General features: G+C 43.6%; 7 protein-coding genes across 7 annotated transcripts; 4 read left to right on the forward strand and 3 right to left on the reverse strand.

The window, feature by feature from the left end:
* Window positions 1-3: 3 nt before the first annotated feature.
* BCIN_10g03980 (hypothetical protein) lies at window positions 4-2,414 on the reverse strand. Its single transcript, XM_001557442.2, has 3 exons — window positions 1,896-2,414; window positions 1,485-1,846; window positions 4-1,436 (listed from the first exon to the last, which is right to left on the reverse strand). Exons 1-3 carry the CDS (start codon window positions 2,279-2,281, stop codon window positions 289-291), a joined length of 1,896 nt encoding a protein of 631 aa, XP_001557492.1. The 5' UTR covers window positions 2,282-2,414; the 3' UTR covers window positions 4-288.
* Window positions 2,415-3,428: 1,014 nt separating this feature from the next.
* On the forward strand, window positions 3,429-6,024 carry BCIN_10g03990 (hypothetical protein). Its single transcript, XM_024695596.1, has 2 exons — window positions 3,429-3,947; window positions 4,176-6,024. Exons 1-2 carry the CDS (start codon window positions 3,867-3,869, stop codon window positions 5,466-5,468), a joined length of 1,374 nt encoding a protein of 457 aa, XP_024551390.1. The 5' UTR covers window positions 3,429-3,866; the 3' UTR covers window positions 5,469-6,024.
* Window positions 6,025-10,132: 4,108 nt separating this feature from the next.
* Window positions 10,133-12,397, forward strand: BCIN_10g04000 (hypothetical protein). Its single transcript, XM_024695597.1, has 3 exons — window positions 10,133-10,514; window positions 10,571-11,784; window positions 11,841-12,397. The coding sequence occupies exons 1-3, from the start codon at window positions 10,432-10,434 to the stop codon at window positions 12,239-12,241; spliced, it is 1,698 nt and encodes a 565-aa protein (XP_024551391.1). The 5' UTR covers window positions 10,133-10,431; the 3' UTR covers window positions 12,242-12,397.
* Window positions 12,398-12,669: 272 nt separating this feature from the next.
* On the forward strand, window positions 12,670-14,406 carry BCIN_10g04010 (hypothetical protein). Its single transcript, XM_001557437.2, has one exon. It carries the CDS (start codon window positions 13,038-13,040, stop codon window positions 13,656-13,658), a length of 621 nt encoding a protein of 206 aa, XP_001557487.1. The 5' UTR covers window positions 12,670-13,037; the 3' UTR covers window positions 13,659-14,406.
* A 74-nt stretch (window positions 14,407-14,480) lies between these two features.
* Window positions 14,481-20,032, reverse strand: BCIN_10g04020 (hypothetical protein). The gene is made up of 3 exons (XM_024695598.1): window positions 19,656-20,032; window positions 15,363-19,549; window positions 14,481-15,313 (listed from the first exon to the last, which is right to left on the reverse strand). The coding sequence occupies exons 1-3, from the start codon at window positions 19,807-19,809 to the stop codon at window positions 14,933-14,935; spliced, it is 4,722 nt and encodes a 1,573-aa protein (XP_024551392.1). The 5' UTR covers window positions 19,810-20,032; the 3' UTR covers window positions 14,481-14,932.
* A 413-nt stretch (window positions 20,033-20,445) lies between these two features.
* Window positions 20,446-21,746, reverse strand: Bccin4. Its single transcript, XM_024695599.1, has 6 exons — window positions 21,466-21,746; window positions 21,286-21,396; window positions 21,218-21,234; window positions 21,010-21,155; window positions 20,872-20,952; window positions 20,446-20,798 (listed from the first exon to the last, which is right to left on the reverse strand). Exons 1-6 carry the CDS (start codon window positions 21,522-21,524, stop codon window positions 20,667-20,669), a joined length of 546 nt encoding a protein of 181 aa, XP_024551393.1. The 5' UTR covers window positions 21,525-21,746; the 3' UTR covers window positions 20,446-20,666.
* A 75-nt stretch (window positions 21,747-21,821) lies between these two features.
* Window positions 21,822-26,381, forward strand: BCIN_10g04040 (hypothetical protein). The gene is made up of 8 exons (XM_024695600.1): window positions 21,822-22,770; window positions 22,819-23,027; window positions 23,078-23,242; window positions 23,292-23,631; window positions 23,708-23,818; window positions 23,878-23,972; window positions 24,129-25,008; window positions 25,076-26,381. The coding sequence occupies exons 1-8, from the start codon at window positions 22,419-22,421 to the stop codon at window positions 25,954-25,956; spliced, it is 3,033 nt and encodes a 1,010-aa protein (XP_024551394.1). The 5' UTR covers window positions 21,822-22,418; the 3' UTR covers window positions 25,957-26,381.
* Window positions 26,382-26,394: the final 13 nt, after the last annotated feature.

The raw sequence follows: 26,394 nt of genomic DNA on the forward strand, positions 1-26,394 counted from the left end.
TGATGTAAAGCATCTGGTGAAAGTGACACATTTGACATTTGACTACATAAATAATTCGGCGCCCAATTCAATCTTTTCATTGCTTTCTGACATTAGGACCAGATCCACATTCAAATAGGGATTCAAAACTCCAAACTCCTGCGCGCCGATCCAGAACTCCCATCTTGGCGCTCCTTTTCTTCCTCCCATATAAAGACGAAAAGAAAGAGATTTCAATGAGATACAACCATCACAACTCTACCAATCCATCTCTCGCCGTCCCAGTCCCAGTCCCAGCTCACAATTTCCCTAACAAATCCTCACACCACAAATATCCACTCCCCTTCCTTCAATCTTTGCCTTCCTCCCAAAATATTCTCTTACGATTCCCTCTACAAACATATAATCGCCTGCGCTCCATACATCGAGACCCATGCGTTCCATATCTTCACTGCTAATGTATACACAGCTCATTCCATCCCCTTCTTCTTCTAAAGAGGAATCGTCTATTGCGTGAGCTCCTCCACCGCCACCACCAGAATTGTTACGACTTCCTCTGTTGATTAATGGAGAAGAAGAACTATGTGAGTGTATTTGGTCATCTTCTCTTTCATCATCCGAGTCACTCGCATCAATGATATCACTCAAGCACGTAAGGATCTGCGTAGTCAAACGATGGAAATAGGCAATAATTCCCATCTCTGTTTCCGCCGTCATCATCCCACTAGCATTGAAACCTAACGGGGTAGGGAACGGATTTGGTGTATGAGGAGAGGACAGAAGTGCTGAATCAGCTTCCCATTCTTCTTGGGAATGCAGGCGTTGTTCGCCCGCTGAAGCCCACCATATGAATCCGGAATATGCGAGCGCAGCCCAGGATATGGGCTCGATGATAGAGTCTGTGTCGGAGATATCGAGATTTGGATCGTCTCGGGGAGGAAGAGTAGTAGTAGAGGTGTCAAGGGTGGTGGGGGAGGGAAATTGCTCGAGGTAGGAGGTGGTGGATGCGCGGCGCGAGGCGCTTATATCTGGGGAGGCGGGCTGAGGGGTTCGAGATAGACCCCATCGAAGGGCTTTGTAGCGACGTAGATCACGTTGAGTGGCTTTTAGTTCGATGCCGCCCGGCGATAATTCGATTTTGGGCCAAACTTTTGCGGCGGAGGTGGAGGCGTGAGGTAATGGCATGGTTATTAGGACATCGTAGAGATGGGTTTTAGTAGCAAGAATACTGTCGGTTGTGCAGGCTATCCAACCACATCCAGGTTCATCGCGCCCTTCGGTTTGAACGGTATCTTCGGAGGCGGCTCTTCGTTTTGATGCTTTTAGGTCATCTTCGAGGAGAGGTATATCGTGGACACCGATTGAGAAGAGGGGTCGAAGTCTCTGTGGCGGGGCAGTTGGCTCTAGTAGATCGCTAACTGCAAGTGGGATGTTTGAGAGAATAGATATGTCATACACTGTTTGATGTTAGTTGATATAAGAACGACATAGAAAGGCTTTCTAACCAAAATCGCATGTCTCATGTACAGGCGCATGCGCACTAATCAAAATCCTCCTCCGTAAAAGTGCAGCTCTATATATTGGGAATATCATAGGGCCAAATGTGTCCAATAGTCTTGGTAAGCTCCAAGCAGGGTGATATACCGACAATGTGTGTCCAGGGGGTATTAAAGCTGTGCCATCGGACGCTGAACGATCTCTGTTGTGACCTCTTGCTTTCGGTGGTGTGTTCCGAGCTTTGTATCTAGCACTCGACGGAGAATCAAGTAGTGAGTCGGTCTCCCTACTTTTGCCTAGATCATTGCCTTTGTGACTCTCCCAAAATCCCTCAAGTCGCTCCGTCTTGCTTTCGTCGAGTATAAGCTCACTGAAAAGAGCGTCAGCACGTATCGCATCAATTGGTTGCGCAGCCATACCTTGCGAGATCTTTTAAGCTCTCAGCATGCTTCCAACTCCTACCCAATCTTCCATAACTCAAAGGTACCATAATACCTACAGCAATCATCCTCGCATTCCTCGAACTCTTATCCGCAGGCGCGTTGACGAATGCGCTGAGTCCTGCATAATTATCATGGGTGAAATATATAAGATCCTCTTCCACCGTGTGTAAGCCCGATGGCAGACTCCTATATTCGACCACTCCATCTAGTTCGATGCCTGGTAATGAACGTTTCCATCCAATTGTATAGCCAGCCTTGATATCGAAATATATCATGAACAGTGCCGAGACGGGTGGGAGATCAGCATTGGTGTTACTAATTTCGATATTCAATGGATCTTCTCCTTGACGTTGGGCTGCCATCGCATATCCAAAGAAATGGGATTTATGTGTGAGGAATCAATATAGATACGCCCTCGATCGAGGGTAAAGATATCTTAAGAAATATGGTTGTTGTGTTGTGCATTATTTGACAGTAATTCTTAGGCAGAATGACGATGTTTTTGGGGAGTTTGGGGATTAATTGTGGGTGACGAATAACCCCTTGTTCGTTTTAAGTTTGAGCTTACATGTAACACGTAGGACTACATTCTGACTACAGGAAGAAAGGGAACATCACATACATCGCATACATCGCATTACATCGAGATGCTTGATGTCTTTCGAGGAATCATGGGGAACTCTCCATATCAGATGGAAAATAAAGCCAAATAAACACCTCCCCTTTCTCTGGCCACATTTCCTTCTCTACAATGCCATTCATCCTTCTAGCAATGCCTGCGCTGGTATCAATATACATCTTTATCATGAGGATATTGCAACATCACAAGGTCAACGGTGTCCATCACCATTGGTGAATAACCACCTAGTAGAATCTCTGCCCCTCTTTATACACACGAACCTGACTCATATACAGACGGCTATCATCTGAAGTCCAGTGGTACAAGAAGATCTTAACCTACATAGGTCGCCTTTCCAATAGGGGATCATGTACCTACCTAGGTAAGCACAGAAGCACTTGGAGATCAAGGCAGTTCTTGGTTGCAAGTTGTCCTCATGTTTGATCTTTATACTACCTTGTAGTTGTATTGGAGCAGAGCGACATGTTCTTCATAGATTCATGATTTTAAGCTATCTTTCGTTCTTGTACCTGTTGTGTTGGATGTCATTGTTTAATCAATCCACTGTTCTTTTCTTTGAGACCGCCTCAGAATACAGCTGGAAACATGTCCTGTTTGTCCAAAGCCATAACAAGGTTTTAAAGGCAAGTTGCAATATTCCATATCAACTTCGTCTTTGGCAGTTTAATCAGACGTTTTAGCATGTGAAGATGAAGACCATATATAAATATTATGTTTGATTATGTACACGAGATGTACCATCTTCATTGTTGCCATAGCAATCTTCTCCATCATACCACCATTCATGAGAGTTCTGATCTCGAATTTGCTCGAAGGTCAAAAGAGCGTGGGCAGGGGCTGTGCCGTTTTCTTGTTTGTCCTTTTATTTAGAACAATCATGCCAGAAAGTTCTGTTGTCACTATCTTCAAGTAATAATAAAAGTACCTGCCTCAGAAAATCAAAGCATCTTCATAACACGGCACAGCACAAGGACAGTAGAAGATACACACCTTGATAGTTCTCATCCCCATCATCAACAACATCAGATTCACTTTTCACATCAAGATCGCCACTTACCAAATTCGAGGGCATGTGGGTAACATGGGTAACACGATCTGATCTCTCTCGAAACAAACTCTCAAAAGAAACGCGCCTCGAGAGTGAATGGAAGTTTGTAAAAATTCTCACATATCAGGTCTTTGTTATCTTCCTGTTGCTGCAATCTTTTCCCTTTTCCCGATCTGTCTTCTTTGCACAAATTTCAACAGCAAGAATTTGAATATCTACAACAGAAAGTTGCAAAGATTTCAAAGTTAAAACTCCTACAATGGCAGGTGAAATACTTCACTCACTTAGTCCAAAGTCAATCAAGAGAGGAATCTTACAGAATCTCCAAAGGTTGTCTATTGTGAGTTTCTTCCACCTATTTATCTCTTCTTCCCCTCCAAAGGTACCAGACAATGCTTGGGTGTTCTATATCCTTGTGAATCTAGGCCAGATCTTCCAGAATTATAACAGTGATTGTCAATGAAACCAGAAATGATATCAAGGTTGTCGATATTGTGGTCCAAAACTGTATTACTACTATCAATTCCTGTGTCCCACAAACCACAAACATTTCTAATAATTATTTTAGCGAAAGCAAACAACAAATCCTCCACTATTCGATGATGGCTCGAACTTCATCATAGCGCAGGCAACACCTCCGCTCACTGATTATTATCATGATTACTTAAACTTCGCCATAGGTAGAGAGCCAATCTATGCTTCGACTGCTAATATCATGAGCAAAGAATCGATCTACGCTTCAACAGTTGACGACATTGACAGACCACCTCTAACACCTCCAATTTCTGAATCACCAATGTTTGAATCACCAATTCCTGGAACTTCAGTCCTAGAACTTCAACAATTATCTTGGCCCTTACCAGAAACCCTCCCAAGGATGCTCCTCCAATCCTCGACCCTAACAACCTTCAGCCTCTTCCCCTTCCTCCCCAAAGAATTGCGCGTCAAGATCTGGAAACTTGCAGCCTGCCACCCCCGCATTGTACACCTCACCTATGATCACCCAACAGAGTCACTCGTTTCGCTCACTCCCATTCCCGCACTTCTCTCCACCTGCGGCGAAGCGCGCGATGAACTCCTTCCTCTTTTCAAACAGTTGGCTCTCCCACCCTCAGCATGTGGAGCCAGAATTTACGTAGATCTCGACGTTGATACTGTTTATGTTCGACGAGCTACAACTTCAATTGAAGATGCGAGTCCTTATACTAGTAATTTTACTACTACCAAGGCGATCTTCGGGGCGAGTAATTCGGCGGCTCGTCATCCCTTGAGTGATGTTAAACACCTTGCAATCGACTCTTCACTTATTGATTCACCGATCGAGCTTCGTATTCTCTGGGGTGATTGGGATCATCATTCTGAGCCTTCGGATTTAAAATTGAGGGAGCTGGAAACTCTTAAAATCGTTTATGCGCCCATTGGTAATAGGCCTGAGTTGAGAAAGATTCGAGGGCATCCGCGGATTAGTTATGATGGAGAGAATAATAATGTTGAGAGTTTTACCATCTTGTCAAAAGAAGACAGATGGGAGCGTCGTCGTCGCCATTATCCTATCAATAACGGCGAATGGATGACGGAATCTTCCTTTTCTCCTCGAGTCTTCAGTTATAGACAAGGAGTCTTTGTGCAACAGGATCCGGAGTTCTTGAACAGAGTTCATGTTTGCGATAATAATGGGGAAGTGGGGGGAGAGAATGAGTTCTACTGTCCAGGTTGTCATAAATATATGAGTTTGGACGCGTATAGGGCGTATATGAATATGATGGAACGCGATGTTTTGGGCTGGAGAAAACCGGAGTTTGAGGGAGTTGTGTATGAGAGGGAGACGGAGAAAGAAATGGAGCATCATTTGTGGGGTTAATGTTGATCTTGATTTTGTTCGAGAACTTGAGAGAGAGCGAAGATTCAGAGTTTGGGGGTGATAACTGATGGATGTGGAGTGATAACTGCGGAATAAGATTGGAGATACACGGACTTCGGCAGTTGTAAGATTACATTGTCTTTTGCGGATTTTTACTTGTTGCTCAAAAGTTTCATTGACAGAGGATTTGATAGATGGATCAATAGAGAGGGAGACTCACAGACTGATTACCTTTACGAATTTACGAATTTACGAATTTACGAAAACATTGGCGTTGGAGCGAGGATACTTCGTCTGTTTACACATGTTGCATATGTTGCATATGTATAGATGGAACGATCTTCCGCTTTCATCTCTACAATTACTACGGAATTGCGATACACAATAGTGCAGGAGATTTCCTGCAGGTTCCAGGAGGATATACAAGTTGTATCTTACCTAGAGACAGAGAGAGGTTCATAGGATACAGAGAAAATGCATTCTGCTGCTTGCAGCAAGACAGCGAGGGGTTTCATATTCAAGGTGTACATAGCGACTTCAATAGAAGAACTTAACAATTTTCATTAGTCACTTTTTATATGCTTGGGCGTTGCTGATGTTTGTCATTTGTTTTGCTATGATTGTCATTTAGTGTGGTGATGTGGAAGGTGGTGATGTATGTTTTGATTATCCTAACATTATGGGAAGAAGGGTGAGCTTTTTGGCGAATACTGGGTTCTCGGTTTTCATGTAAATGAATATGTCTCGGATGACTTATCCTTCATCCCATCAGCGCTGGGGGAGATTGGGAATAGCTCTATTGGATTTCTAGATGTGCTAGCTTGTTCTATGATGCACACAGAGTGAGCTCTTTTACTCTCCAGATAGCCTTTGCCGATGTTCAATATCTCAGAGCGCGGTACTTCAGTGACGAAGCGCTTAAAACTTTCGGCGCCTAGCATTCGATGAGACGAGAGTGATAGAACTTGATTTGAAAACAGTAACATCCCCGCATTCCAAGATTCGGACGATGAATTGTATATATAACAACAATAATGGATATACCCAGATCCACATCATCCCCATATCATCCTCGTTAACTTACCCATAACTACCTAACAAGCTAGATTATCTTTTGTGACGACAATAGAGCGGTCATTATTCACTGTGGATTATCCATGCAAGTCATTAGATTGAAGTTTATTGTCGTACAGCTTGATGTGACCTCATGGCCTCGCTTGTATTTATCTCTCAATTTTGTGCATACTTGGAGGTATTGAATGGAGAGGAAGGATCAGAAAGGCGATGAAGCTTAGATTTGAGGCGTGTTTTTTTTAGGAGGGCTTGATAGGGAAGGTATCTGGCTTTTACCGATTTCAAATGTGCCAAAGGTGTTTCTATAACCAGGAACATCTGGCACGGTTTGATTGCTTGATGATGCAGTTTGCGAATAGTGTTCTTGAAGAAGATCTACAATACATAGAATTGTAGGGTTTCGACAGAAAGATATACAGATGAGATCATGAGGAGGATAGAAGGAAGTACGTGAGAGCTTTAGTGTTATTTCGTCTGGAACCAAAGATTGATAATTATATAATTTATCAATTCACTTCTTGATTGGAATGACAACAAAAACTGCAAATCTCTTGTTTGTAAAATCACAGAATAAAACCCACGAGAATATATAGACTTTCCATTGTTCCCAATCCCAATCCGTGAGTATAGATAGAGATTCCCGAGATCCAAATAAAATATCAATAACTACATACAGTCCATCTATCGACCGTCAAAATCACAAGAGAAAATAGAAATTGTGGCGTCTAGTTCCACAAGTTTAGCTCTTCCTAGACTTTATAAAGGCGTAGAAAAGAATGTATCTGTCAATCAAGCGAATAGGAAGTTTGACCATCAGTAAAACACTTCAAGGATCTAATTTCACCTCAGTGCACATGAGACAGTCAGTATACTTAACATCCTGATGAGAAACTGATATTCTATTTGATATTATCAAATACAATTCTTTATTCGTTGATTTAGAGGTGGTCAAACACGGCTTGTTTTAGTCAGGACGGGTCGAAATCTCACGTGCCGACTGACTCGGCTAAGGAAAAAATGGTAGAAAATCTAAACCCGCTCACCCCAAAAGAACAATCTAATAATGCAGCACCAAAAATTCGCAAAAAATGAATTTGAAACATGAGATTCAAGGAATTCAATGTTGAACTCTCTGACGGGGAGTCGAACCCCGGTCTCCCGCGACTTGCAATATTATTGACAAGCGGAAATCATGACCGTTAGACCATCAAAGATGTTGTGCTATTGTTGAGGTGGCAATGGATTTTTAAATATATAATGCAAAAAATGACAAACGTAGAGGAGCGGAGAAAATATTGTTTTAGTGCCGACGGAGTGGATAGTAATAGGTGGGGCGGGGGATGCTACATGTAGCGAGCGGGACTTGGGCTGGCCAGAAAAGAGCTACCTGGGGGGGAAGGGGGGGGAAGGGAATCAGATATGTATCATCAAGGATATTGATTCCGGGAAGGAGCGAAGGATTAGATATGATTGATGTTGTCTCAATTGGGGTTGAAAGTATTCCATTTGTGAAAATTGGAATATGATATTATCGTTGTAATATTCATGGAGATTGATCTTGAGATTGTCATGAGAAAGATAAGTTTACAAAGAGAATTGGGAAAGATCAAAGTTTGCCAAATCGGGAGGATAAATATAAAAACTCAAGGGCCAGCCATATATACGACCCCAAGTATTGGGAAGAAGAATTTGTCGAAGTGAATTATACATAAAAAGCAGAAACTTTCACTTACCTTCATCGAGTCCAAATTATCATCAGAAGCTAGTTGAATTTCTAGAACAACGAATAGAATGTCTATCGCTGATGAGGAGATGTCTTCGTTAGAAGCTTCGCTGCCAGACCTTTGTCTTTGGCGTTTGAGAGTTACGTACACATGATGTACCTGCAAGCAAGTTTTAGCATATCAAACTTTTCCCTGTCTCCTCTCCTTGATTGGGGAGAGGAAAGAGTTCTTTACTCCGTAGCGAGGAGAGAAAAGAAGAAAAAGGACAAAATCGACAGGCTTTGTTAGGTATTGATCTGATCATGAGAAGATGCGGAGGAGGGATGGGAAGGGAAGGGAAGGCAGAAGAGAAATTGGAAACTCCCTTGATTGTATCAGATTGACTTCAGATCATAGTTTTTTATAGCTCAAGTTAAACACATAGTCAACTCCTTTCTCCTCCCATCAAGGAGAGAAGATGGGGAATGGATAATTGTCATGATCTAGTAGTTTTTGCAGCGCTTAGGAAAGGAGGGGAGAGTAGTAGGAGGTGAGATTTCAACGATTGCAACATCTCCGACTTTGGAACAGATCGCAACATGTAGGAAATAAAATACATTGTATTCATACTTTAGATCAACTAATTTGTCACTAGTGCAAGAAGTAATGTTCAAACCCATTTCATGCTCAATCGCCATAGTACCTGTCTGTTATTAAGACCTCTTCTCAACCAGACAATTGAGAGTTGTGTTTATGGTGATGTGGTAAATATTAGTCCAGTTGCCACTCAGCGCATCCTGCCAATGATCTTGGACAGAATCCATTCTATGCTAGTTCTGCTAGTTCGAGAAGGTAGACTTGAATTTTGTATGGGGAAGGATCGGGGGAGGTCGATCATCACTTGATCAAAGCTACATGCCCTCAGCCATTTGTTGCAAGTCGCAGGTTGAGGCTCATATATAAGATGAGATAAACCAGACCCTCTGGACGTTTTTGGAGCTGTTGGGTCTTACCCTTGAAGCTGCCATAACGCTTGCCAATGATGTTAAGGGATGGAAATCCTATATGCATATAGCCGCGCCATGTGGATCCATGCGGGTTCTTGAATATTGCCAGCTCCACCACACCCGCTCAACCAAACCTATATCTTCAAATCCCCACTGTCTTCGAATACAACTTATATTTATTTAAGCAAGAGATCGTATATAAAATAGGCACTTTGGCGGAGTGGTTAACGCGATGCCCTGCTACTGTATTAACAGAGTCAGGCATTTCCTTCGGGAGCGAGTGTTCGAATCACTCAGGTGTCGCAGATGAAATTGTAACTTTTGCACCTTTGACCTGTGATCTTTACCCTGGTTGGCTCTCTCTTTTGGTCTCTCATTCTTACAAAGATGAAAGCAATCAATCTTGTGGCCCGTAGAGAGATCTGCAAGTGCACGACTGTAAGATTAGAGCTGAGCCTTCATTTATTAGTCAATTGTCTGGGTTGTCTATATACCCTTTATGGACACCAATAAATGTCATCAATTCTGGGTTCTGCGCCGTTGAGCCAAGGACTTGATTATGCTTTAGTTTGTAGGATCTGACTGTATCAGAAGAGGAGCGCGTGGAGCATCAAATTGAGGTATGAATCTGTATAATGAATCCCATTCTTTGACATAAAAGTCGACACCGAAGGTGGAGTCATGATACTTAAGACAGCATAATTGAGGCGGTGAAGAATGGAGCTTTATTTAGTAAGACATTATATAATCATGCTTCATTGGTTCGCTCGTGTCTTTTTTGCTGTCAGCCTTGTGGCTCAGGCGAGGCTACTGCCGAAGGCCAAGCAAAGAGGATTTGCGATGTAACTTAAATCTTACCATGTCAACGGTTTTCTTATTTGAAATATCTCAGGCAAGGAAAGAGTGCCTACAGATTGGTGGAATTCCTCATGCACTATCTCATGCACCCTTCGCATCACACAAGGCTGAGAGAATCAAGAAAGGGGAGCATGTCAGATTGCCATGTAATGGGCAGTGCTACATATATATGTATATATTGGCATAGGTAGGGACTTTCGCTTCCAAGCCTTTTCTACTTTCGTATAAGAGGTTGCATCGTATCTACTTGCTTATTCATTCCCGCCACCATTGATAATTCAATTGGATTCCCCGGAAATTTTCGAAAGTTCTGAAGAGACAATGTCTACCGAAACCCCCAATCAAATAATACCTCGACGTAGGAGATGCGGGCCCAAAGTGAAGACAGGCTGCCAAACTTGCAAGTATGAATTTGAAATGCTGTTCTAGTCAATGAATGATCCCCATTGACATAATCCAGGATACGTCGAGTCAAGTGTGATGAAGCTAGGCCTTCATGTGAAAGATGTGTTTCCACTGGACGAAAATGTGATGGTTATTCCACTGACCTAAAGAGGTTGAGCCCGGAAATACAAACATTATCAGACATCCAGCAAGTACCTATATTTTTACCTGGTACTGTAAATGAACGGCGAGGTTTTCAATATTTTGTTTCCAATACAGCAACAGAGCTCAGTGGATATTTTGATCCCTCTTTCTGGAATCATCTCATATTGCAAGCAAGCTCTGTGGACCCATCTCTTCGGCATGCTATTATAGGACTTGGGACTCTCCACGAAGATTTCTCAAACCGAAGATTGGATCTTGCAACGAAATGCGATGCTGCAAGATCAGGATTTGGGTTCGCCACAAGTCAATACACAAAGGCCATTTCACACCTTAGACGATCTTTAGCGGCAGGCAAACAGAAACCTCTCACAGCTTTAATGTCTTGTATTCTTTTCGTTTGCTTTGATTCTTTACGGGGCCACTTCTCAAGCGCAATAATGCATTTGCAGAGCGGCCTAAAGATTTTGCATAATTCACGATTACGAAACAACTCCCAAGACGAGGATCTGATAGAAGAAAACATTGTACCTATGTTCATGAGACTTTGCATACAAGCTATCCTGTACATCGATACCAGAGAAGTTCCAGAACGTATGGCCTTCGCAAAAGTAATATCAACTATCAGTACTCGAGAAAATATCATACCGAGAGAATTCGAAAACCTGGATGCAGCAAGAAGAAGTCTCCTTCACGCATCCGATAGCCTTTTCCGAGGAGGTTACTTATGGGATGGCAACCTTCCATTCGCTTGTCAACCAAAGTTGGCGATGGATTTATATGTAAAATCTCGTGCGCAACTGGACGCTTGGAGAGGCTCATTTGAGAGTTTCATGAAAAGCCAGAGTCATACTTTTGACAGCAAACAATTGAGGGGTGCTGTGTTGTGCAAAGTGCATTATGCAACTGTGCACATTATGGCCAGGGTCTCTGAACTAGACCTAAACGACCCTCGAATCATCAGGGACTCTGTGAATGATCCCAAAAAGTTCGCCGTGTTTGATTCGGAATTTCAAATCATCGTCAGTCTCGCGAGATCTTTAATTAATGCTGCCGAGGAAGATGCTAAAGCTGGAAGACCTGCCTTCACATTTTCAACCGACTTGGGCTTGATTGCTCCCTTATATTGTAAGTTGTTTGATCTGCAATATTGTAACCAAATATTAATTTCACTTTTCAATTAGTCACTTGCGTAAAGTCGCTCAATGAAACAACTCGCCACCAAGCATTGGAACTTCTACTGCGGTGTCCAAGAAAGGAGGGAATGTGGGATAGCTCATCAACGATCAACCTCGTACGAGGCTTCTGGAACCTCGAACAGAAACTGATTTATCGACCTAGAGAAGTATACCCAGTTTCGGAAAAACTCATGCAGATGAGTGAGGTGGTAAACCTTATCCTGAACGAGGATATGCAATGGGAATGGAAACTCTCTGAAACTCCGAGAACAGAACCTCCTCAACGTACACATGGAGATGATTTCTTGAATTTGGAGGACTTTAGTTGGCTACCAACTGAAATGGAAGATATAAAATTATTTGAAATGGCTAGAGGAAGTTCCCTGTTAGGGGCTTCTTGGCCCTAATTACATCCGAAAAGACGATGAAAGTCTATCAAGAGACGCAATACTTACATCATAGAGATAGAAAGCGACTTTATACATCCAAGAAATGTTTGCGCAGCGATTTGTTTTATGTATCAAAATTCTTCTCTGCTTCCAGAATCCATTTCCCCTTGTTCATACCGTGGGTGGCGATTCTTCGTTTTGATTCTCTTGGGCAAGATCTCGATATTTACTCGGTTGGTTTCCATTTTCTTATGCCATACACTGCAGGTCCTTTTGTTTACTAGCAGTGGATCAGTGTCCCAATTATTATGATTTCCTCTATTCTTTCGTACCCACAGAAAACGATGCTAGTCCAAAGATTAGCCTTTCCCACTACCGTGTTTAGTTTCACTCTAACGACTAGCTTGCGCCGCCATCTTTTCCTTAACTTTACCTTTAAATCCCCAGATTTCCTACAGATTGTGGGATTTTCATCTGCATTTTTTTTCATGACAATTAAGAATTCTTTTCTAATACTCCTCATTTCTAACTGACATCTAACAATTCTTAATCACATATCTTCTCATGACCGGTCAATTTAGTCTGCAATATATGTTGCGCCTACGACAACTCGAATCGCAATTCCGTGAAGAAAGCTCCTAAAGATTATTCTGCAACGAAATCATATTGATTGCCGTTTTTAATTCGGGTTCTCAAGAAAGATACGCTATCTACCCCAAAGAAGCTTATTCTAATTGTCCTATTTCATAGATTACAATAACACATGCTTAAAAAGGCGTTAATTCTATCTACCTCCTCGTTGCAATAATCGAATATGCAGGTCGTTCACAATAAGCACCTAGGCGAACAGGAGTCTAGGAAAAAATGTGGAAGCGAAGCAAATGTCAACAAAGAAGAGGAGCACAATTACAAGCACTGTAAGATTCATGACAATATTATCGATGATGACGTCAATGATGTAGAGGAAGTTCATCGTCCGGCTTTGAATGTGAAAGTCTCTTCTCCATTACACGAGTTCACTAAATTCGGCGAGTTAACCCCGGAAATCAGAGAAATGATATGGAAGCTTGCAATAAACACCACATTCACCGAAGTCTACGAGAATAACCATCACTTGAGTACCATTGGATATCCAGAGGAGGAATTTATCTGGTGCTGCAAATTGATGTTAAGGCATGCTCATACCAGCTCCGAAGCTCGGTGGATTGTCGCAAGGAAAATGTTTCGCTTCGGCGGCGACGAATACAAACACCTTACAGAAAAAACGATGGATCGGTGTATCTTCCCGGTAGTGAACGAGATAACGCTCCGTAAATTCTATGATTTTCTTTCATGCTCAGTATCGGATGGTTTCTCGAGATCATGCGGAGGGATTTTAAGTGATGAACGTAAAGAAGAAAACGCAAAGCACTTGCAAAAGCTCCTCGAAGCTTAATTGTGCCTTTATGACTACGCCTGCGATTATCCTACGCCAGAACTGAACGATTTTCCGAGTTGGCCAATAAACGATCAGCTTCCATCTTTCCAATGTTCGAAACGCCGCATCATCGCATAGAGCTGGATAGTTTAATGCGTCTCGGAATTCGTGTGCTAAGACACAATTCCGGATTTCGCTTCGTCAACAATGATTCTCTAGATCACGAGCAAAGGAATCAGAACATCACCATAAATCCACGACCCCACAGATCATAATATACCAATACTTGATCACAGCCTGAACGAGTTATTCCGAAGCCGCAGATACCAATCTTTGCTCAACCTCCATCTCAAGCCAAACTCCACACCAACCGCCACCATCAACAACCACAACCACAACCACAAGCATCTCGACCTCCACACCCACCCCACTTCCACCACCCCCTTTCGAACCAAAATCCGCAGAACCATCTCATCCACCCCATCTGAAAGAACCCTCTACCTCAGAATCTACAAACAGAAAAACAAAACTGCATCGACCTACCTAGTAGACACCATGCCACCCCTCTTAACACGGCACATAATATCACATCACATCACTAATACCGATACCTACGCCAATATTCATTCCCATCATGGAAAAAGACTCTTATCTTAATAATATCAATTTTGATCCTTCGGGTTCATCTTCTTGTTGATAGAAATCCTAGTTTATAATCTTTAATATTTAATTTATAATTTACAATCAAATCACATCACATTATTCAGATGCCCAAATATTCCTTTTCGTTCTTTCTTAATCATCTCATATAGGAGTGATACATCAAAACATACTCACGTATGCATACCTACCCAGTAATTCTCCTCATAGCTCTTCACGAAAACGAATTATGCACAAACGCCGACACAAACTCAAACCCAAGCCCAAACCCCGCACAATTGACCTCTCACCCAGACCGAAACCCAAACGTAAACGGAAGATATATTGAATTCTTACAATTACACTATCTGTATGTAAAGCCTCAAAATCACCCCCTCCTCCCAAAAATGTACTCCATGGAGTATACGCACGTGTCAAATAATTTATCTTACAAAGAAAGGAAACAAAAGCCCGCAAGAAACATACTCCTTCAATCCATCCCTCCGTGCATGCGTGTTTCCGTCCACTACCAAAGTTAATTCAAATTCAAAGTCCAGTAAATAAAAAAATACAAGCACCAAGCAATCCACTCATCCCAAGCGAGCCACCCTTTTTAAAAGCAGTAGATAATACACGTCTGTTCCCATACTCGTCTACCCCCTAGTAGCCTCCAACGCCGCCGTCAACGGCACAACTCTCAAACTTCTCACTCTTTTCAAATCAGTTCCCCCTTGTTTTGCGCTCGGCTGTACAGTAATAGTTGGGGCTCTTCCCTCACTCCACTTCCTAAACACACTCTTCAAGTCTTTTGGGATCCCTTCGATGACTACTGTTGAAACAGGTACAAAAGGACGATCTTCCATGCCCGCTGAAAGAATCCCATATTCCTGTACGAATTGAAGTGCGGTATGGAAGGGACCATAGTGGGACTGAGCTTTGGCGCCGATGACGATGTAGATTTCGAAAAAGGCATCAAGAATGTAGATACCAGTTGAAGAGAGGTCGGTTTGAGAGAAGGGGTTTATTTCGATTATCTGGAAGATGTCAGTGGGAGGTTGTGCAATGAGGGAAACAGAGACATACTTGTTCTTTGCCTGTAGCGGTAGCACAGAACAAACGAGCGGAATATTTGTTGTAGGCTGGCTTGAGTTTCCAGTGATCAGCTGATTGTGGGATCTGTTTGCAGTTCTCGAACACTCTCAAGAATGACGAAGGTTCATCGCCATCCTCAATTTCTTCGATATCACCAGTCATTGATATTTCCATTCCGAGGAGTCTGGCGCAACCATGCTCTTCAGCGGTACTACCTCTACCCTTCCATAGATATGTCTTGCCTGATGGTGAGGATATAAGATATGGAAACCCGGAGCACAAGACTGAAGGAGAATAATCAACCTCGTCAAATACCAACATTCCATATTGTTGTCTTGCGCAGAGTATATGAGGTGCGAGGGAATCATACTTGTTAGAAGATCCTCTTCTGATAATGATGATGCCACCCAAAGCTTGATAAAACTCTGGAGTTTCTTTGCCTTGTCTCAATGTTACAAAACTTCCACCAAAACCTTTGGCTTCTCTCTGAGCAAATATCTCGGCGCCGGTGACAACACGTTCAGGAACTTCATCCCCAATCCACCAGTATACTTCTGTCACTCTTCTACCAGTCGCATTGGTAAATGTGTGGGGGCATAAGTACATCTCACGCTCAAAAAGAACACGCTCTTGATGAGTAGGAACAGACTGCTTCTTTCCATCTCCAAATAAGTAAAAAAGACTGGACTGCAATGTCCGTATCGTTGAGAATGTATCTTGTCGGCCCATTAAAACGCTTGCTGTATCGACTGCATAAGTTGGAGTTGGCTTGGGTTCCTCACCGAAGAAATCGGCGAGAAGTTGGGACGCTTCAGATGCTTGAGGTACTGGGGAGTAGGCCATGCTGGGTGAACGAAGGCCTGGGCTCATTACTGGCGATGTTAGTGTTTTTGTTGGAGGGATGGGAAGAGCGCGCGCGGGTGTTGACTCTTTTGTAGATTTTGGTCCCAGTCGTAGTCCTAGATCAATAGACTTATTTCGCTTCAATGGACTAATAGGCGGTAGACCTACACCTGCTAGTTTTATCTTATCGTCTTCATGAGAGTTGTTTCGTTTCAATGGACTTATAGGTCGCAGACCTGCGCCTACTAAAGCGGCCTTCTCATCTTCGTAAGTGGGTAACTGTATTGGAGAAGGTATGCGAGCAGGTGGTTCAGCAGTGGATCGACCCCATAATGCTGCAGTATGCTTGACTGATCTCGATGGACTGAGTGGTGGTGGGTGATCAGAACGAGGTGAGAATTGCGGTGGAGATTTTAGCGAATTTGCTTTTCTTGGGGATAACGGAGCAGGACGAAGCTTTGCAGTCTCTGGCGATACAGGCTCGTTGAATGTACGATCTTCATAAACTTTGGTTGGTGATGGAGATTTGGCAGGCGCTGGGGGCTCTGGCTTTGGTGGATCTGGCGAAACTATTGCCTCGAGCTTGTTGTGGTGTGCCTTTACCATGTTCTCGGGGAAATTAGCAATTTTGACGGAAGAAAGTGGTTTAGGGGCTTCCAACGATGGTGTATCCTTATTCTTTGGTGCTTCTTGTAGAAAAAGAGATCGTCTTCTCATATCTAGTTTCCGTGGCGATGAAGGCTGAGAAACTGGAGTGTTTTCTGGCACCTGTTCTGTGTTCAAGGCTGAAATCGTCTGCTTTATTGGGCTTGTAGCAGGCGATGAGAGCTGCTCAGACGTAGTGGAAGATTTGGTAGGGAATGTAATGGAAGCCTTTTCTTCAGCTCTTTCTTCAGGTTCTGGCGCTGATGTAGTTTGGGTTGGTGCGGCTGTAGATGGCGCCTTTCGTCGTGGTCCACGGGCACGCCCCTTGGTCATATGTGTGAGTTGTGGTCCATTCTCGCTGGCTTCGGGATTAGTTGTCGAAGTGCTCATACTGATTGTACGCTGAGATAACGAGGCACTTGAAGACCTTGAGGTCTCACTAGCAAGTGACGGCGGGCCTCTGGCAAGTAAATCTGCGAGACCAGGATTAAAACGTCCAGCAAGCTTACCTCCGATTGCATTCTTTTCTTGCATGCGTGCTGGGGCACTGGTTTCCTTGACTAAGTTTGGAGTGGGATTGGCAGAAGCATTACGCTGTGGGGAACTAGATTCCCATGTCGATGCAATTATATTAGAAACGGAACCGTTTCTTCCAAGGGTATTTCTTCTCCGCAACGCTTCAGGTACAACATTCTCCCGACTTTCGCTACTGGCGGATCTTGTAACACCGTTTCCCTCAGCTTGTGCTTTCTTGAAATCCTCTTTCTTTTTCAATATGGCATCTTTGAATTCATCTTTGCGTTCCGTCTTCATAGGACCTCCAGTAAGGTTAAGACCTGCTTTTCCACGTGTGATATTGTCCTTGAGCAGATCCGGAGCAATGTAACTTTGAGTTTTCGTCCTCCGTAGCTGACCAAAGACGTTCTTAAATTCTGGCTCTTCTTTGGGCTTTTCATCAGCAGGCGCCTGGCGTGATTTCAAAACAGAACGGAAATCGTTTTTTGGAGGAGTTGTGGGCCTGGCTTTCACTGAACTAGCAGGTGAATTCAGATTGGCTTTGGGTGTCCCAGATGGTGTGGATGTAAAATTTGTATTGGGTTTTGGTGTGGTATCAGAAATGAGAGTGGAAGCGGAGGGTGTCGATGGTCTTTCGGCTTTTGTATTCCCAGCGGCGCTCTTACTATCCTGATTAATCATGCTCTCAATATTTCGCTGTGGCGTAATGCCAGGAGAAAATGCCGTTGGGAAGCCTCGAATACTCGAAGGCGTTGACAATGCGCCAGGAGGGGGGGACCTCATTAGCCCGCCAATGTTCACCTCGTGCTTCATGGTCTGACTTCTACCCAAGTCGACACTCCCTTTCTGTTTTGCTCTGTTGATTTCTGACATCCACGATGGTTGTTGAGGAGGTGGTGTGGCTTTAGGCTTAGGCGATTCAGGTTTGTTTAACGCGCTCTCGAGCCAACTAGATTTGGTAGGACTCCATCGTCTTGAGTCTGCAGTTTTCGTAGGACTAACAGGCAAACTATCATCTGCTGGAGGCGATTGATTCCCACTATCCGCCTCTTTAGCTTCGGCCGGGGTGTGAGATCTAGCTGTTGCCAGAGATGGTCTCATAAAGTTGGAATTGTCATTCATCGCAGAATTTGTCACATTGCTTCTCATGGAGCTTGCTGTGCCCGGGCGGTGGAGTTCACCATGACTCGAGGTAGGTCTTGACGCAGGTCTCGAGGGAGAAGTAGATTGATTATCCACATTAGTGTCAAAAGACGAATTCTTCCGATCTAATGATGGTGAAGCAACTGACCACCGCTTGTTCATACTCTCCGATCTTTTCATCATTGCACTTTGGACAAATCCACCCATTCCTTTTGTTGGAGAATTGGGCCGGTCTAGTCTATCGGGCGATATGCGACCCTGCGAAGGTGACATAGCTAGGCCTCGAGTATCCGACGAACTGTCAGCAGTAGGTGGATCCAACCTCTGGGCGTCAGTCACTGGGATTGGTGATCCCATGCCAACACCCGGGTTGCTTTGAAATGACATTCTAGAGCCGCTTCCGTACGAAATACTATTTCTTGCTGGAGGCCGTGTGGGCGATCTTGTAGGAGTTGAAGAAGAGTCTTTGGCCTCGTTCGGTGTCTTGTCTGGCGTGGAATTATTACGAGCCATCCCTGGCATCTGGATTGACCCGTGTGTTGCTCTTTCTTCGTCTTCCACCTGGTTCTTCCTATAAGCTGGTGAATTAACGCCTCGATCAGCGGTTTGCCTAAACCAAGCTGGATCTTTGGATGCTAGTGATTGCGCAATTTGTTCTCGAGAGGGGGTACCGTCATCTGCAGACGTGGTATTTTCGGGTGTCGGTGTGGTTGTCCTCGATAGTACTACCCTATCTGTAGCAACCATGGATAAAGGTCGACTTCGCGGTTTATCGGAAGGTTCTGGTCTGCGAGCCCATGATAAAGGTGAATGTCTTGAGGGCATGGCATTTGACGGTGAATCTCTAAACTGAGAAGTCCGCTTCAAATCCGGCACTGAATTCAAGGCCATTTCGTCTACGTCGTTGTCAACAACACTCCCGCGCCAAGACTCTGAAGATTGGTCGTCTGAATTTGAAAGAATGCCTGATATCGGTCTTCTAGGTGTACTCATAGGAGAGGACTTCGTAGGTGAGATAGATAATGCCCTTTCTGAAGTAAACATTAGCAAAAAGTACGTTTCCGACCTATCATATTATAGCATGGCGACGGGCGGAACAATGTCTCTAAAAAGAAAGTTTAAATAGAAATCAATTACCAGCTCTGCGAGCTTGTCTTTCTTTTCTGCCTTGCAATATTTCTTCCTCTAACTTTCTTGTGCGGTCTTCGTCTTCTTGGTCCCGTTTATTGCCCAACTCCTTGATCCGCTGCAAGAAATCGTTGACATCGGGCTCTCCTTCGGCGTTCGACATGTTTATATGAGGCGGCGGCACAACGACACGGGAGAAGAAATTTAAATGGTGTATTTCAGAATACAGGACAATCCAAGTTACAACTCGGCGGGGTAAACGCGTTTGCACGAGGGGTCGAGGTTGTTGAGTACCTCAAAGGATTGTTCTAGTAAGGAAGGTTGAAGCTTCCAAGGTTCGCTTGGTCAAGGTTTCATAAAGTTCATAACTTGAGCTGCAAGCTTTCATTTAAGTAATAAGGTTACAAGCACCTGGATATGGGCTGTTGCCATTTTTCTTTTTACAACTGTACATACATAAAACGTGGCACATATTCTATCGTCGTATACTTGCGTGCCTCGAAAAGTCATGACAGATGTATTGATGCACACTTCTCACGGCCACAAGTCTTGAACATTCTACACCTGCCTACCTGTGAACCTGTTCGCAATTGACCAACGTCGAATGGGCGTACTCGCACAGTTGCTTGAGCGGCGGCTGTCACACAATTACGCGCTTACTAACAACAAACAACAGAAGCTCCTGTGTCCCCAAACAAAGAAGATCCTGGCCCGATTATCAATTTTTACACGAAGGGGTAAGGAAGGTTATTAAGGCACGCCCGTCTAGGTAAGCTGGCACGGCTGGGCACAGAAACAAATGGCACTAGAGAAGTCCCAAATTAAAATAAACAAACAAAACTCTTCTTTTCGTAACTATGCCACTAAATGGGTTGAATGGGATATTCCTAGTATTGGGTTGAACGAATTTCGGAGATCCACCAGTGGTCTAGGACTTCCGCATAGGTAGGTAGGCACGGTCGGTTCCTAGTAGGTCCTCTATTTCGGTCGTAGTGAACTTTTCCGACTCGTTCACCGACATCAATATAGAAATAATCGTTCCTTGGAGTCTTCGACAACCCAAGTCAATCCTTCGTCCAAATTCTCGCCTGTGATCGCGCTGCAATTGATGATGTGCCATTTGTGCGTCCGAATTTCATCTAGCACCAACATCTATTTCCGGTTAGCATGTCCACATCTCTTGACGACGCCCTTCACGCCTGCATGTTTTTCAGTCTTCACTCACATCTTTTATTTCTGTCTTGGTCATGCAGCCGTTCACATCTGTCTTGTTGGCAAAAACAAGAAGACTCGCCCCAGAAAGTCTCTATCGAGGTATCAGTTATGGGCATTGTAAAAATTCAATGCTTTACTATTGGCAAACCTCTTCCTGGAGTAAAGCATGCAACTCTTCCTTGCAATCTTCAATGCGTAGACGGTCGGTGGCATCAACCACCCATATCAACGCATCAGTCTTCTCAAAATAGTTTCTCCAGTATGATCGGAGAGTCTTTTGACCACCGACATCCCCTGCGGTTGTAAGGTTCAGTATGCATTTTACTAGAAACAGCGGAAAGTTAAAGAGGTAATACAAATGTTCAGCTTGTAACTTTAAATGGTCAGCGTGCTGCAACTTCTTCATAGGTGGCATAAGATGTACCCGGAATGCTCAATAGTTTTGATGATGAAACCCAGTGTTGGGCTCACAGTATTGACATCTTCGCCCATAATTCTTTTGACTATCGTGGTCTTGCCAGCATTGTCCAGTCCGCTGTGCGAAAAATGAAAAAACAGACGATCAGCAAGGAAAAGATTGTCAGGGGGAACAGCAGTCTCATACAGCATCAGAATCCTCATCTCCTTGTCCTTGAGTCGTGCCTTGCGTAATATGGATAGCATCTTTATCAACCCCTTTCTATGTCGTCGTTGGAATTACTTTCCTCAAATGTTTATCGGAGGGAAGAAATGAAGCGTTCTGCTCACATTCGATGGAGAGATGAACAAAGCACGTGACGTCTTCCAATGTTCTGGAGCCTCAACATATTCGTTTGAAAAGTAGATCACTTAATGAAGATTTTCTCACAAAGAGATCAGACTGGTCAGACTGTCATTCGCGGCTGCTGGAGATATTCTCGCGTGCTTGTTAGTTTGCGCAACGAGATGTCAATGTTTCGGTACCGCGAGTTGTCGCTTCCCGATCTAAACCACAATCTCTCTTGTAATCACTTTTCCGCGAAGGCGTCAATGATAGACAAATGGGATGGTGTGCGATTCATAGACTGGAAGCTCTTCGTGCTCTCCCCAATTCGACAGTTCGATATTATTCTACGAAGACGAAAAAGGTCCCAACACTCATGAAAATTTTCAATTTCTGTCCCTCTCGAATATTTTGCTTCACTCGATTCACTCCTCCGCAACAAATCCATTCTAGTTAACCAGCAACGTAATTCACCTTCAAGATCGTCTCGAGAACATGATAGAATAGCTTCTCAGCCACTACAATAAAAGATTGCCTAGGTACCTTGTTGTCGCTTTCTGTTGGAGGCATCATTCCTTTCTCCTACAAAGTCGGTATCAAATTCTTCGTATTTTCCTCAGCCGACTATACACACAGACAGAATTACCATATAATTTACTCATGGTTTCTCTCCTTCACTTTGTTTAATATTCCACCCACAAATAGCGAATCGCTTTTGCAGTTTCACTCTTTTTCGCGGGTCTCTGCTACTTTGACAATCACAATTCATACTCTTCGTCACCAGACATCTTTGTGCATTTACTTCCGCCTTAGCAATGGAAAATCCTTCTAAAATAATAGTTTCAACAGAAAGAGACGAAGAGTTTGAGAAGGCCCGAATCAAACGCCTCCGAGGTGACTGTGAACAAGATTTTCTCGCATTCAAAGACGAGGTACTTGAGATCGCCGGTAAGGTAAACGGTCTTGGCTCATCACGATTCGCGGTTGGCCACCAGAAGTTCTATCAAGTCACACCAGGCGGTCCGAGAAATCTTGACCTGGATGACAACTCTCTGTGTAGACAAACACCTCCACCGCCACCAAACACGGCGAAAATGAGCGTATTGACAGGAAACAAGGACCTGGCCTCCCATTTATCAAAGTCGGGGGGGCTAAAGAATTCTCGCTGTAAGCATCCTTCCCTACATCGATTCTTTCGCTTGCTGACTGTACCAGTTTCTCCTAGGGTTGACGACAATGTCACCAATAGATTCTACTCTCAAAGCGGTTCCGGGGAAAGTGCACTCAAAGCAAATGCGGTCATCTCTACCTCAACCGAGCTGAAGAGTAGATCTACTTCTTTGTGTGGCTCAGCCAAGTCTTTCACACCTCGGGCTCTCGAGGAATCGCCTTCTAGTGGCAGCGGTGGTGTTTCACTGGCTCTAGTTTGTCTACCTTTTAGTTTCTGGTTGCTATTACTGACTATGTACTCAAGTGCTCAAACACCGTTGTCAAGGATTTCGTAGTCAAGAAGCCAACTCCTGAGAAGCTGATAGAGCAGAGGCTCCTAGCAGACTTTCACAAGCGCATGGGTAAATCTCAAAGTTTCAATTCACCCAAAGTCGACAGCGCCAATGGATTTATTATGGCCTCAGTCTTGGTATGGCTTTTGATTCTATCATCGATTTACATTACTAACTTTAATTCAGTCCTCTGTTACTATGGTCCCAGACGCCGAAGAAGCCACTACTGTCAATGAAAAAAACTCAATCGCAAGCCAAGAGCTCTTTGTTGATATTGATTCTGTTGCAGCTTCTTCTATCCCAGCCGCACACATCACCAGCTCCCCAGTGCAAGCTTCAGTTTCGGGTAGTACAGGTAGCGAGTCGTGTCCATTGACCACTCTTTCCCAGAAAGTCATTTCCGGCCGTCCCTTGATGAAGGATAACGAGTTTATGAGACTGCTGCTTAAGGATAAACAAGAGAAAGATTTGAAGAGACAGTCTGTCGCTGCAAAGCAACTAACAACACAAAAGGAAGATTTCAAGGGTATATATCACTTTTAAAACTGAAAGATTCTTCAAAACTAGAAAAAGTCAAGGCTAACGAAATTGTGTACCACTAGTGAATATACAACGTGTGGAATCTGGTACCACTCCTCCTTCCCTGCAACCCCGAACCTCTACAAACGGGGGAGTCAACTCGAATAACAACAATACTTCTGAGCACAATTTAGGTGAATCATATTGGCATTGCATTCAGACTGATTTAACAATAACTGATAACTTCGTCCAGAATCCCCTAATACTGAAAATTCGGCCTTTCCTCAAAAACAGAACTCATACACAAAAATGTCGAACAAGCCTCTAATTCCAGCGCCAGTTAACCCAGTAAGCAGCTAAACACTTGATCTGTCCATTTTCTCTTACTCCCGCACGATTTCTACCCTCTGATTTAATGTTACATTCGCTAGCTCTCCTCTCTTTCATCCCTATACCTGTCGTGATTATGAAGAGTACGAATCTTGCTAACTTACACCCCTACAGTGGACCACTGCAAAGCTAACTCAAGGCAAGACTCTAAGCAAAACAGATGAAGACTTCCAAACATTCATTGCGAATAAAGCAGCTGCAGCTGCGGAGGTACGAGCACAACAACAACAACAAGTTGTTACGCAGCCTATATCATCAAAGCCCGCTCCAAGAAAGCAAACACAAGCCGAAGAAAATAAAGAAAAGCGCAAGTTAGCTGCTGGAACAGCCGATTTCAGTGTCTTACTTGCTCGTCGCTTCGCAGATCCCCCGATCATCAAGAAAGAGAATATCTTCAATAAAAATCCTTTCGCCGAGAAGGTTATTAGTGCAATGAGTACACTTGACGATAACCATGCGAACACTGTTAGTAGTTTGGCAGCTTTGAAGGGCGAATCCTCTCAGAACAAGATTTCCCACGTTGCTGTTCACAGTTTCGCTCCAAAGGAGCAAAAGGCTTCCATTCTTACCAATACACAAGTCAACGATCCATTGAATGGAAAGCTTACGGACAACGTAAATCAAGCTGATAGCTTAGTCTCTTCACCTCCATTTTGGTCGATATCTAGCTTCTCTGACATTGGCGATAAGTTGGAAAAGGCCGAAATTGGCACAGAATCCAAGGAAGGCGTTCGTCTTTCTGAAACAAAAGATGCAAACTTGATCTTGCGTGATTGGGATGGTAGCTGGTGTACACCGCCAATTTGGGAGGAGCGTGGAGCTTTCGATTCTGCTTACATTCCATCTTACATTCATGAGTGGTCTAATAATGTCAGTCCTGTGCAGCCCGTCACAATTGCTATCGACACCTCTGCCGAAGGGTTTAGATCTGGCGAATATCATGTCAACAACGTCATCCTTTCCAAGGCACCCTGTCATGAGCCAACAATTCCTGGTATGTCTATTTTTTTTGAAAAATTCATACACTTAGATTTGGTTTCACGAATTAACTTTGTAACTAGATATCTTGAATGCCTCCAATGAACAAAAGAGACTCCATCAAACTGCAGCCAAAGACGTAGCAGCCTACTTCAAGGATGTAGAGAGGGTTCGAAAAGCACAAGAAAAATCTGTCATAGCAAGTAATTCTCACTATGAGCAGCAAATGGCAAAAGACCCCGAGCCAAACTCATCTGCTCCTAAGATTGAGATTTATCTACGACCAGCTACTGAAGCTGACGCAAAGCACGTTTTGGAGACTTACAACCATTACATTCGCGAGTCCTACATCCCAGAGGATCAAGAGGAAGTCACTGAGAATGACATTCTTTACCTCATAAAGGTCACCAAGAAAGATAAGTTGCCCTTCGTGGTTGCCGTCAAAGGTTGTATTCCAGCGAAATCCGCCAATCCAAAGGTCAAGACCAAGTTACCGCAGTATGAGAATATCGTTGGCTTTGGATACACAGAGACTCGTGGTTGTGGACTTACTGGAAAATCTGACGGTCGATCCAGATTTACACACAATATGCACTTTTATGTTCACCCTGAATATATTCGCAAGGGAATTGGTGGTTGTGTTCTAGATCGTCTCCTCGTGGTTTCAAGTCGTGCTTGGTCTAGTCATGGTGGATACAACTGGCTCAACCCTGATAATGATCCTGCCTACGGCCACGGTTGTGGTGCCCGCTGTCACCAACTTATTATTGAGGTTCCCGTCAAAAAAGATGACCTCAATTACGAGTGGATGAAGAAGTTCTTGCGCAGCTTCTGGTTCGTGGATGAAACTCGATTCATCTCTGTTGGCAGAACTTCTGTATTGAAGAGTCCAGTAGAGTGGCTCGACGTCGTGCACTTCCAGAAGGAAGTTGAACATTCAGGTGAATTCACACATATGGTTTAGCTATCTTAATCACGAACGTCATTGATTGATGCAATCTCGACTTTCGAATAGTCGAATAACCAATACCCATTATTTCTCTTTTCCTTCTTTTCTTCTTAATATGTCACCATTGTAACTTCCACCACTCTGGAGGCGGCCGTGGTTGAGATCATATTGACTTTAATTATTTGTCTTTTTGAGGGGGATAATCTAGGGAAAGGCTCTGGATGAATTGAAGAATTTGGAGTTGATAAAATGAAAGAAATGATGGAAGCATTGAACGATGGAATATAATTTGCGAAGAATTTCTACCCTCTGGTGCTAATATACTCAAAGATCTGCAGCTCATGGACGAAATATGACCAACCTTCTATTGAGCTGAACGTACTTAAATCGAGAAATACACAGAAAATAATATAAGAAATCATGTGATTTTCCTTCTACCATAATTATGAAACA

The sequence above is a fragment of the Botrytis cinerea genome, chromosome 10, assembly GCF_000143535.2.
Source record: "Botrytis cinerea B05.10 chromosome 10, complete sequence".
NCBI lineage: Eukaryota > Fungi > Ascomycota > Leotiomycetes > Helotiales > Sclerotiniaceae > Botrytis > Botrytis cinerea.